The sequence below is a fragment of the Bufo gargarizans genome, chromosome 8 (genome assembly GCF_014858855.1).
Source record: "Bufo gargarizans isolate SCDJY-AF-19 chromosome 8, ASM1485885v1, whole genome shotgun sequence".
NCBI lineage: Eukaryota > Metazoa > Chordata > Amphibia > Anura > Bufonidae > Bufo > Bufo gargarizans.
The window spans coordinates 73346386-73359944 of record NC_058087.1 but is presented as its reverse complement, the minus strand read 5'-3'; the positions used below and the strand labels follow the sequence as shown (position 1 = coordinate 73359944).

Below are 13559 nucleotides of genomic sequence, written 5' to 3'. Positions count from 1 at the left end.
ATCTGAGCCACGGTTTTTGCGACTCGGGTACGGACCCATTCACTTCAATGGGGCCGCAAAAGATGCAGACAGCACTCAGTGTGCTGTCCACATCCGTTGCACCATTCAGTGGCCCCACAAAAAAATATATAACATGTCCTATTCTTGCCCGTTTTGCAGACAAGAATAGGCATTTCTATAATCGCCTCCTTTTCCGTTCCACAAATTGCAGAAGGCACACGGGCGGCTTCTGTGTTTTGCGGATCCACAAAAAACGGAACGGTCATGTGCATGAGGCCTTACTCAACTTATATCCTGCTGCAGAACCCAAATTAAAGGGTGCACAATATTGGTCGTCTGATCATTGACCAAACACCACTAGCAGTTTATACTTAGTCAATCGCAGCTCAATTGAATTAAAAAGGTTTTTTTCCATTATCTCAAATGGTCTAAGTAATCTGCATGCATAAGCTATTAAATTCTGCAGATCTCTTTAATGGGCTAATCTTTTGAGGAATAAACATTTTTTTGTTACTTGCATCTCCCCATGAGATCCTTGCATAGAACCACCACCACCCAGTTTTCCAGCATTTTCTGCTGTGTTGGTTCCGTATCCCAGTGCCGTCACGTTGACATCTGAGGCATGGCAAAGTTTGTAAGGCTCTGCCCTGTAGACAAATTATCAGCTACCTTGCCTCTGAGGGTGGAGTTCTGCTCCTGGACCCCGCACTGTAGACATGATGTCAGCAATGATGCCATGTCTCAGGACGGAGGTTTTCTAGCAGGGCTTCATGCAGGCTTGGATCTGTGGCATTCAAGCTGGGAGGGAAAGGAGAGGCAGAGCTTCTGACACACATATAGAAACAAGACTCACGGAAAGTAAGTGGAAAACCCCGTTCAGTTTTGCGGGTATTCTTTGCTGCTAGTGTAGATAAAAAGACCTCTTCAATATCAGAGTGTGACAATTTAATGCACAACCATTATAAAGGCAGATTATATTGCACAGGTTACCTCCATTGTATCTCTGCTTTCTCCATCTATGATTACTCAGAATCACATGTAGTTACTTCTGTTCACACAACAAATAGATCATAAATGGCAATGAGTTAGCTCTGGCTCCTGTGTGCCATGGCATAGTTAAAATGTGGGGGGACTGAAATTAGAATTGGACAACCTTCTAATAAATTTATTTCTGCTAACTAAAGAAAACTGCAAATGCATTCATGTCGTTTTCTGTACAAATATACTATAGTATTAAAAAGGACCAGTTCTCCAGCCAACTTCATTTACAACAGATTTTGCAGAAATAAAAATCTCTTCAGTCCATGATGCAGTTCATGCGCCAACATCTGAAGGTGGCGCTGTGTATCTGTAGGAATATAGCTTGTTGTCTGCCCCTCCACTTAGGATCAGCTGCAGAAAGAAAAAAAATATATATATTATATTCTATTTTGACTAATATAACTACTAATATACAAAATTCTATATAATTACTACTATAGTACAGTAGAGGATGCCCCTAAAAACCTGAAATATACTGACTGCTACCCAAAGTGATTTCCAGCTACCCCTTTGCAGTTTTCCTGTTGTAATGGGAAAGATTACGGACTACATTCAGTGGCGTAACAATCATGGTCGCAGTCGTTGTGACCGGAGGGGAAGGGGGAAATCCCGGGGCAAACGCCACTTTCAACTGGATCCAAATCCTCAGGATGCGGATCCAGCTTAAAATTATAGAGCTGCACTACTTGATCGCTATAGTAAGCATCAGGCAGAGGATGTGAAATGGTGCAATGATGTCACTACATCACACTGACTGTGTTGGGTAGTGGATAGCAGGATGGAGGTCGCTTGTCATCAGAACAGGGTTATGAGAGTTTCTATTTTTAAAGGCACAAAGAGGGCACATATTAACAAAATTCAGAAGCACGAAGAGGGATATTATATGTAGGAAAATACTATTGTATGGTGGCACTGGGGGGAGCATTACTAATGTATGGGCACAAATAGGGATATTATTTTATGTATATTGAATGGGGAACATGGTGAACAATACTACTGTGTGGAGAAAAAACGAGATTTTTGTATAACTTACCAGTAAAATCTCTTTCTCGCTCTTTCCTTGGGGGACACAGAAGACCTTGGGTATAGCTCATCTCCCTAGGAGGCGTGACACTAAGAAAAAACTGTTAAGCCCCTCCTCCACAGCTATACCCTCAGCCTGGAGAGAAAGGCTGCCAGTTGCGTGTCCAAGTAGTGAGAAAAGGCAAAGCCCAAGAAGTGGAACCAACAAGCCAACTACCCAACGGGTAAAACAAACTCGGAAACTCGCGTAGATAAAAACAAAGAATGGGTGGGTGCTGTGTCCCCCAAGGAAAGAGCGAGAAAGAGATTTTACTGGTAAGTTATACAAAAATCTCGTTTTCTCGCCCAGTTTCCTTGGGGGACACAGAAGACCTTGGGACGTTCAATAGCAGTCCAAGAGGGGAGGGACTACAGCACCAAGGCGAAGCACCCGAAGGCATCAAGAAACCGCCGCCTGCAGACCAGGCAGCCCAAGACAGCATCCGCTGAAGCCCGAGTATGCACCCTGTAGAACTCGGTAAGGTGTGCAAGGAAGACAGTGACCGCCTTGCACAAATGCATGGCCGAAGCCCAATGCCTCCGGCCCAGGGGACACCGACCGCTCTGGTGAAATGGACAGTGACACCAAAGGCAGAACCCTGCCCTTGTGCGGTAACCACAACAATAGCCACTCTGAGAAAGCGGAGGAAGCCACCCTGGAGGCCGCAACCCTTGCACGGACCTCCTAGAAACACAAGAGACCAAACGTCGACAAGAGCCGGAGATCTCCAAGCAAAAACGCAAGGCCCAAACAACGTCCAAACGGTGAAGTGTCCGTTCCCGGGGGCGGGAAGGGGAGGACGAATGCCTCGCGGAACTGAAAGACAAACACCACCTTCAGAAGGAAGGAAGAGACGGGATGGAGAACAGCCCTGTCCTATGGAAAGACAGAAGGCTCGGAACAAGAAGGACCGCCACTCAGGCACCCGTCAGAGACCCGACGGCTACGGAAACACAACCGCACAGGACAGAAGGAGTAGAGAGAACTACTGTAACGGCTCCAAAGGAAAGATAGGAGCGCCAAGAACCCAGTATGTAGATCCCAGGGCGGTACCGGAGGGCAGTACAAAGGGAACCCAAGAGCCGCTCCATGGAAGAAGGTCTTGACAGGCCCAGAGGGCCGTGGAACGCTGAAAGAGGAGGGACAGCGCCGACACTTGAAGCAACAGGGTCCCAGTCCCAGGTCCAGGCCGGACTGGAGAAAGACAGAACCATGGAGAAAGAAAGGCAGAGAGGGGAAAACGCCCAGCTTCCCACAGAACCCCAGGTAAAAACCCTAAGTCCTACAACAGAACCTGGACGAAACACGGCCAGGAGCGAACACTAACGAGCCCGCTAGAGTCGCCTGGCAAGCGGGTGAAAACCCAACGAGATCATGCGCAGACCAGTAACACGGCCAGAACGGAAGCCGTTCTACAGTCCCAGTGTGGGAGATCCAAGGGCAACCCTGACCGAATGGTAGTCCTCCCAAGTTACCGAGAAGGTAAATCCATGGCAGAACCATTGCCGAGAATGGAAAAAAAAAAACTCAATCTGCACCCAGCTGGAGGACAGAACGCGGCAGACCCGGTAAATAGGCACACAGCTAGTACAGCCAGTGCGAACAAGGGAAACAGTACGAGGCCAAAAGGAACACCGGAACCATCCACATGAACAACCATGCTCTCCCCAGAGGGGAGGGCAGCGAAGGAAAGCCTCTGAAGCATGGCCGGGACAGAAGCCACATCGGAGTGAACTGTACCGAGCGGGAGCCAAACAGAGCCGGCGAGAAAAGGCAGTCGAGACAGAGGCCGGCATAACACCCTCCAACCGAAAGGAGGGGTGGGCAACAGGGAAGCCATAGGACAGCTCAAGAGCAGAACCCCGCTACACCGACGCCCGGTTCACCGCCCGCAGAAGGCGAATACCCTGAAGAACCCAAGATGGAGGTCCTCCGGACCTGGGTACGCGAGCACCCAAGAGAAGTTGGGTGATCTTCCCGAGAAGAGCGGCCCGAACCTGGTAACAGATCAGACTGAAGCGCAGAGGGCACCAACCGGAAGGACTCACACCACACCGCATCTGAAGAGGAGGAATGGTCGTAGGCGAGGGAACCGTAGTCCCGCCAGAGAAAACGCAGAATTCGAGGGACGCTGCAGACAGCACTCTCGACTATGTGACCACCAACGCAGGGAAACAATGCCGCGGGAGGACGAACGGTACGCATCTAGGGACCACGAACACACCCCGGGCGGAAGGGACGAAAGGAATGAGTACCACCCAGCTCGGTGCAGTAGCGAACAAGTAGAGCTCGTCTACTTATATATAAGGTATATATATATACCTTTGAACACATTGGGCATTCATTAGCTGTTTGTTGAACACCACCGTAGGCTCACACAGGTGGACAGAACGAGCTCTTTAGAGAGATAGCGCAAGGCTAGCTGCAAGCATCGTATCTCAAGAGAAAAAAGGTATGTTGCAGGAGAAAGGGAGGCATACGTACGAGTAGCCCCGTAAGCAGTGAGAAGACCAACCCACCCATGGGAGGAGAAGGCATACCCGGCCCAAACAACGGACAGAGCGCACAAGAAAGTCCGCTCACTGCAAAAAAAATAGTCACTCAGCGAAGGATCAGCCAGAGTCCAACCATACCAACGGAAGTGCAAGTGCAACCTGAAAGGCAGTCATGCACAAGACCAGCACGGCATGCAATGGAACGCAAGCAGTCCGCCCAGAAAAGGGGGGAAATGTACCTGGCCAACACAGCAGTCGGCAAGAGTGCAGAAGCCCGCCCCAAAAGGGGGGGATACCAAGGCCAGTACCTACTATGGAAAAGTAGGACATACCATATTCCGCCCAGAAGGGGGCCATGCCCATGGCCGCACATGTCCAGCAGAACGCAGGAAGGTACACTTAGGGAAAGGGGGCATGCACAGGGTTATTCTATCATTAAGTGATTGTGCAAAAATCCACCCAACACCGAATTTCGTGAGAGTGCACCACTCCGCCAATGAAGGGGGACGTGTACCAGTTCAGCACCGCATAAACACGGACAGCCGTGGATCGCGTGAGCGTGCAAAATGCCGCCCATGGAATAAGGGGTGGCCATGCACAAGACCAGCACAGATTCCATGGGAGTGCAAGCATTCCACCCAAGTTAGAGGGCATGCTCATGCCCAGAAATGGGGGCCATGCACATGGCCAGCATCGCATCCAGTGAGAGTGCGAGCACCCCGCCATGGATGGGGCCATGCACATGGCCAGCAACGCACTGGCGAGAGAACAAACACAGTTAGTGAGAGTGTACGTATGTCGCCTGAGGAAAGGAGACATGTCCAAGGCCAGCAGCGAATCCAGTGAGAGTGCGGCACACCGCCCACGGAAGGGGGGGGGGTCATGCACATGGCCGGCAACGGATCCAGTGAGGTTCAGTGTTCCGCCTATGGAAGGGGAACGTGCACACGGCCGGCACCGTATCCGTGGAGAGTGCAGTGTACCTCTTATGGGAGGGGTAAACGCACATGGCCGGCACCGTATCCGGTGAGTGCAGCATTCCGCCTATGGAAGGGTTCATGCACATGGCCGGCAACGAATCCAGTGAGAGTCCAGTGTTCCGCCTATGGAAGGGGAACGTGCACATGGCCGGCACCGTATCCGGGGAGAGTGCAGTATACCTCCTATGGAAGGGGTTCATGCACATGGCCAGCACCGTAACCGGTGAGAGTGCAGCATTCCGCCTATGAAGGGGTTCATGCACATGGCCGGCAGCGAATCCAGTGAGTGCAACGTCCCGCCTGTGGAAGGGGGTCGTGCACATGGCCAGCACCGCATCCGGTGAGAGTGCAGCAGTCCGCCTAGAAAAAAGGGGGGGTCATGCACGAGGCCAGGCCGCAGCCAAAGAGAGTGCAGTATTCCGCCTAGGAAGGAGGGCCATGCACCTGCAGCCACCAGAACTGGGTGACGCATACTGGCCCGAAAAATTTTTATGCATGCACTTGGCCAGCGCCGTATCCCGGGAGAGGGCAAGAAAACGCCTGGGAGGGGGAACATGCCCTGGCCAGCGCCGCAGCCGGGGAGCGCGACATACCGCCTAAGAAAGGGGGGCATGCCTACAGACAGCATACCGAATGATGAGGCTGCCGCGTCCTGCGCAGCCCACAAGACCAGTTATTCAAAACAAAATTATAATTTTTTTTTTTTTTTATTATATTATATTATTATTATTATTTATTAATATTACAGCCTCCCTGAGGCAGAAAGGGGGGCAACCATACAGGGGCACAGGCCGTACAGGCCCATCCGGAGCCGGCCAGTACCCAAAGGGTTAACAGGCATCTGGCCTGTGGGGGGGGGGGGGGGGGGCTCGGCGCTGTGAACTCTTGGGGGCGGGGGAACCTCCTGGCGGGAAGAATTCGCGCCTGGATAGTTCCCGCCCCCCCCCCACAGAGGCCTGAATTTGCGGCCTAGCAGACTGTGAAGCCGGGGCCTAAATTTTACCGGCGCCCGGATGACCGGGGCCGCAAGCATTTAAAGTACCGGCCGGCCTAAGCCGGCCGCGGGTGCCCACATACCGGCCGCGGGAGACCACCCCGAGTGCCGGAATTGCGGTCGGCAGGCCGCGAAGCCTGACAAACTATGCAGCGCCCGGCCGGCCGGAATGCACCGACGGCCGGCCGGGGCCTGTTGGAGCACAGCTCTAGCCAATGCCGGCCGCGGGTGCCCACCCCGCGGCCGGAAGAATCAGGGACCCGAGAGGAGCGTGAGGTGCGGCCCAGCAGGCCGCGACGCCTGGGCCAAAATTTGCGGCGTCCGGCCGACCGGACCGAAGGTCGGCCGGGCCTAGTTGGAGCATAGCTCGCACATGTAACGCCGGCCGCGGGAGCCACCCCGCGGCCAGGAAGAGTCAGGGGCCCGGGAAGGAGCACCGGATGGTGCGGCCCAGCGGGCCGCGAACGTGGACTAAAGTTTTGCGGCTGCCCTGAGCACGCACCGGCAAGCGCCCCCTCTTTGCGCGGACCTCCATCCTGTAGTGAGGCTGCCGCGTCCCTTATGATCTATGGAGGGGAGAGAGGGAATGGGTGAGTGCTGTAGCAGATTGCCGCCTTGCGACACCCCAGGGACCAGCCTAGGTCCAGCCACCCAATAGCCACTCTGCTTGGATAGGCTAAAGTATGGGGGTCAGTCACGCAGGAGACCGGGGTGGGGGAAGGGGGTCGTAGGGCTGGAGAAGCCACTCTCTCACCATAGCCGTCTTCACCCTCGGTCTGTTCCAGCAGGGTCGCCCCTTCAGCTACTGGCACCGTAGTGGCAGGACGCTGGAAGAGGGGCTTGGCGTGCGGGCGACCCTTGCGCTGGCGGGATGCAGGGGAGCTGGGCTGCCCTGGTCCACCTTGCCTTCTGTGGGGGAGGCAGCAGTGCGGATGACCGGCACTGGCGCAGCTCGACCCCGGGAGAAACAGAGAGGTCAAGTGCGACTCTGTTGTCCCTGATTGTCTGGAACAAAAAGAAAAGGTAAAAATCAAAATTTAAACAAGGAGAAAACAGCCCTGCAGTAGCAGGGAGTGTCTTGCCTCCTTGGACACTAAGCAAAAACTGGCAGCCTTTCTCTCCAGGCTGAGGGTATAGCTGTGGAGGAGGGGCTTAGCAGTTTTTTCTTAGTGTCACGCCTCCTAGGGAGATGAGCTATACCCAAGGTCTTCTGTGTCCCCCAAGGAAACTGGGCGAGAAAAGGCAAACTGGGTCACTGCCAAGTAGGGAACGCAAAAGGAGCTTTATTACTATGTGGGGCACAAAAGGGAGGGGCCATTATAACCATTTGGGGTACTATGGAGGACAAAATATAGAAATGGGGAAAAGGTGGGGTAGATGCTTGTACATTACACAAATCAAAAGTTGTGGCTTGAAGAAGTCTTCACAGAGCTGGGCCGAATGGAAAAGAAAACGTAAAGTGAACAATTCCAACAAAAACGCCATCTGTAAGCTACTAGATACAACTGTTCCGTTTTCACTTATACGGTTTGCAGAAGGCCAGTGTAGAATGCAAATACCACTGTACAGTCACTATATTATGGTAATTTTGGTCATAGTATAGTGCTTTTTTACAGTAGCAGTATGGTGGAATTATGTGATGGTAATTTGTTTTCATGTTCTGGCAGTATTCTTTGGCTCTTACATTATGATATTATTGGTAATGTTGGTCTTGATTTACTAGGTTTTTGTTCGCCAACAGTATGGTTATAGCATTTGTCACCTGTATGGTCATGTCAATTGTATGACTGGATTATGTAGAGCTGTAGCCACCCCATGTGGGTTTGTGCATCTGAGCATCATGCTGGTGATGGCATAACGTTTGTCCTGGGTCCCACATGATTCTAGTTAAACCCATGATTACATTCCCTTAATAACAAGACCTTTCAGCTCTCCTGATATGTCTGTTCTAGTAAATGCTGTATTTTTTTGCTATATAAGACGCACTTTCCCCCCACAAAATTGGGGTAAAAATGGCAGTGCATAGTATAAAGAGATTCTAGTAAGCAGTAGGTGTGGGGAGCTGTAAGTAAAGAGCTGCTAGCGCTGGCTTTACTCACTGCTCCGGTCTTCCTCTGGGCACCACACTGTGCTGTCCTGACTTCAAAACAGTGTCAGAACCTAGTGCGCTCACTATGACCTGACGCTGTGCAACGTCAAGTCACAGTGCTGCGCAGGCCCTGAGAAAACCAGGGAGCGGCGAGTGCAGAGCACCGTTCGGAGCATTAAGGTCTATTTAGTCATTTTTCGTCTGATGAAGTCATTTTTTCTGATTTTCCTCCTCTAAAACCTAGGTACGTTTTAAAAAGCAAAATATCAAACTCTCTAGGATGGGAGGCCAGGAGTGGATGTAAGCCCTCATGCACACGACCGTTGTGTGCATCCGTGGCCGTTGTGCCGTTTTTTTCCACGGACCCATTGACTTTCAATGGGTCCGTGGAAAAATCGGAAAATGCACCGTTTTGCAGCCGAGACCGTGATCCGTGCTGATCACGGCCCCCTGTAAGAGAGAGATCGGGTGCTGCCAGGCAGCAGTCATGTACACAGTTTGTAGTATATTCTAACTAGAAGCGTCCCCATCACCATGGGAACGCTTCTGTGTTAGAATATACTGTCGGATATGAGTTTTCACGATGTAACTCATATCCGACAGTATATTCTAACAGAGGCGTTCCCATGGTGATGGAGACGCTTCAAGTTAAAATATACCATTGGATTGGAGAAAACTCTGATCCGATGGTATAAAAGGGACTCCAGACTTTACATTGAAAGTCAATGGGGACGGATCCGTTCGCAATTGCACCATATTGTGTCAACGTCAAACGGATCCGTCCCCATTGACTTGCATTGTAATTCAGGACAGATCCGTTTTTGATCCGCACGGCCAGGCGGACACCAAAACGACTTTTTTTCCCATGTCCGTGGATCCTCCAAAAATCAAGGAAGACCCACGGACGAAAAAACGGTCATGGATCACGGACCTACGGACCCCGTTTTTGCGGACCTTAAAAGAAAAACGGTCGTGTGCATGAGGCCTAAAAAGAAGGAAAAGGAAAGGCTGGAATGCCTCCATTCTGTATCCACTCCTGCATTCGGCTAAAAAAAACTGCCACAAAAGCCCATGTGTAATTCAAGCCTAAATAATATATACAAGAATCCATTGCCCAAGATAATATTTAGGAGATGCTAAAATCACTGCCCTGATATAATCTAAAAGGGGCAGTCAAATGTGTAAGTAATAAAACAAGGATGTTTCATGTTAAGGTTCTTACCCCATGTTCTGTCCAGTCAACGCTTAAAACTTTATCTCCGTGTGCCGAAAGGTCATATAGAGGTGCTTTACAACTGGAGAAATGAGCAGAAATAACAGCTATGCTGAATACCACGGCAGAAAGGATATATCAAGAACGAGTAGTGAATCATTCAACAACAGATGTGAATTAATAGACAACATGTGTGGACATCTACCTCCTGGTGTCCCAGAGCTTCACATAGCGATCAAGAGATCCAGAGACAAGTTGCTGTTCATTGGTGGGGGACCATTTCACTGCTGTTACCCAGCCCGTGTGAGAAGTTAAGGACAGCAGAACCAGGGACCCATCTGTAGAGGAAAGCAACATTTATGAAGAACTCTTCCCTTATTCTCTGATAACTCTATGCTTCTGGAGCATGTCCTCATATGTTGTCCCATTCCTCTATTCCTACTAGAAGATGAATGAACCGCCAGGAGTTTGTAATAAAAGGTCCATCTGGATGTTACCAGTTGGGAGCGTGTCTGTCACTGTGCAGGGACACCCCACCCCTCCAACTGGCAACACCCAGATGGACCTTTAATGTATACTGCTAGTAATTCATTCATAATTTCTAGACGGATCAATAGAGGAAGGGCACAAAACTGTTCTATGGAAAGATACTCCAGAATTGTTATTCCATGGGGGGACGCAAGTAGTTATAGACATTTCAGGAGAGGTAACAGGTCCTCTTTAAAGGCAACATACAACAAAAAAAGAAACCAAAGGCACTTGATGCTTAAGTACATACTTGTCCTGTCCTGATTTTCCTGGGACAATCCAGCAAATTGGGCTGCAATTTCCTGGGACAAGCCTCGTTCCAAAATAGGTATTTTTTTTAAGCAGTCCGTTCCCAGGCGTGGGACCTAAAGAACTCCCGCAAAAAAATAATAATAATCTCTGACCTGTTAGAAAAGGTAGATGATGTAGTCTTCAATCAGTGGCTGTATTTGTGAGTTATAACCTCCCTTTTGATCCTTAGCTGTGTCATGTGACCAACACTCTGACTTCCTGTTCTGTGTCAGTTGGAGATCAATTACATCTCTATTTATTCCTATGAGACTGAGGCCTCCTGCACACGAACGTGTGCGCCCGTGGCTGTGCTGCAGGCCGCAATGCACGAACACCGACCGTGGGGCAGCCACAGCGGATCGCAGACCCATTCGCTTTAATGGATCCGCGATCCAGCCATTCCGCAGAAAGATAGGACATTTATCTTTTTGCTGAACGGAAGTAAGGGACGAAACCCCACGGAAGCATTTTGTAGTGTTCCATTCCATGCTGCACCATTCCGCATCTCCGGACCCATTGAAGTGAATGGGTTCACATCCATGATGCGGAATACACACAGAACAGTGCCCGTGTATTGCGGATCCGCAAATGTGGTCCACAATACGGCAACGGGCAGCACCCGTTTGTGTGCAGGAGGCCCGACATTGAGGCTCCTATAGGAATGCATAGAGAAACTGGCCTCCTGTCCACACATAAGATGCTGTTTTATTTGGAAAGTCTGATTGCTGGTCACATGACACAGCCGAGGAGCAGAAGGAAGGGGTTATAAGTCACAAATACAGACACTGGTAAGAAGATTACCGTACATCATGTACCTTTCTAGCAGGTCAGAGAATAAACATTTTGTGGAAGTTCTTTAAAAGTCCCAGTTGTGGCTTTTTAATCCTTTCCCGACAGTGATTTCACATTTTAGTTTTTCACTCTCTGCCTTCCCAGAGATAACAATTTTTTTTAAAGGGAGTCTTTCACGCCGATTCACCGTATTAACCTAACAGACTTATGTCCACGGCATCCCCCCTATTAAAACTGTGCTTACCGTATGTTGCTTGCTATCATCGTTCTGCCAAAAAACACTTTTAATCCATATGCAAATTAAGCTGTGAAGGTGCGCAGGGGCGGCGTTACAACGGCCGGTGCCCAGGCCCCTGGGTAATTTTCATATGAATCCACTGCCCCTCCACCGCGTCTGGAGGCGGAGTGGATTCATATGAAAATGACCCAGGGGCCTGGGCACCTTCACAGCCTAATTTGCATATGGATTAAAAGTGTTTTTTGGCAGAACGATGATAGCAAGCAACATACGGTAAGCACATTTTTAATAGGGGGGATGCCGTGGACATAAGTCTGTTAGGTTAATACAGTGAATCGGCGTGAAAGACTCCCTTTAAGTTGTACTTCCTAATGTCACCATTTAATATTGTATACAATGTAGTGGGAAGCTGGAAAAAAATTCCAAAAAGGGTGGAATTAGAAAAAAACAAAAAAAAAACACAGTTTTATTGGTTTTGTTTTTACGGTATTTCCTACGTTGGAAAACTAACCTGTTCCCTTCAGTCTCCAGGTCACTACGATTACAGTGATACCACTATATATAGTTTCTGTTTTATTCTGACCCCTATAACTCTTTTATATTTATGTCTATGGAGTTGTGCAAGGGCTTATTTTTTGTGGGGCGACCTTTAGTTTTCAGTGATTTTGTATCTGTAAGGCTACTTTCACACTGGCGTTTCTGGGTCCGCTTGCGAGATCCGTTTTCACTGACACAATATGGTGCAATTGAAAACGGATCCGCCTCCCATTGACTTTCAGTTTAAGTCAAAACGGATCTGTTTGCATCATCATGAACTGTTTGTTCATGGTAATGCAAACGGATCCGTTCTGAACGGATACAATCGTTTGCATTATATGTGCAGATCCGACTCTGTGCAGATACCAGACGGATCCGCACCTAACGCAGGTGTGAAAGTAGCCTAAAGTCTACGACCGATTTACTTTTAAGATTTTTTTTTTTTTGGGAGAGGTGAAGTGACGAAAAAAAAAACTTCACTGTACCAGATGTTTATTTTAATAGTCCAGGCATTTTGGGACATGATGACGCTTTAATTTTTGATTTCACACAGCAGATTATGATGAATTCAGTCTTTTTTCTGCCACCTTCAGGCCTCCATAGGAACTATAGCTCTAATACCATGGGCCAGATTTATCATTAGTCCCAAAAAAAGTCCCAAACGCTAAAACTGCGCACAAATTTGTGACTTTTTTCTGCTCTGCACTATGCTCGCCAGTTTTCTGAAAGTGGGCGTGTTTTCTTCTGTAAATGAGTCTCTAGACAGATTTACTATTGGGACTATTTAAAAAGTCGCAATTTCACTCCAGTGAGGACCATGCTTATCTTATGAGACTTTTTAATAGAACATGCGACTTTTTCATAAAGATGTGCGACTTTTGTAAAGCTGCTTACTGACGGATAAACTGCTACCGTCAAACCACATTTATTACAGTCTTAAAGGGCCGATCATAAATCTGACTTGGCAAAAACTGACTTTAGCCATATGTTAAAGTGGAGTGAGCTGTCAGAGTAATGATAAATCTGGCCCCTTGAGTTTATTCAGAAAGTATAGGCACAAGAGATGGAACAAAAAAAAAAAAAATGTTTTTCACCCCTTTGAGAGGCGCCACCATCCCTCGGATAAGAAATGTGTAATAAAATATAATATAACTTTTTGATAAGTTATTAAAATTCAAGTTACTAGCACATATGTTCAAAGACTCAATTAGCGATTAATCAAATGATGTCATATTATGAATAAAAATAAAGATAAAGCAAAGCAATTTTAACTCACTTCACCCAGGAGGTACCGGATG

The 13559-nt window shown here is 48.8% G+C and overlaps 1 protein-coding gene across 1 annotated transcript in view; it reads right to left on the bottom strand.

Moving 5' to 3' along the window:
• Positions 1-923: 923 nt before the first annotated feature.
• WDR12 (WD repeat domain 12) overlaps positions 924-13559 on the bottom strand; it is a 31243-nt gene continuing 18607 nt past the window's right edge. The window contains exons 11-13 of the mRNA XM_044304423.1: positions 10081-10213; positions 9885-9957; positions 924-1392 (exon numbers count right to left, since the gene is read on the bottom strand). Coding sequence (XP_044160358.1) covers positions 1315-1392; positions 9885-9957; positions 10081-10213 — 284 coding nt within the window. The 3' untranslated portion in view covers positions 924-1314. The remainder of the gene's footprint in view (positions 1393-9884; positions 9958-10080; positions 10214-13559) is intronic.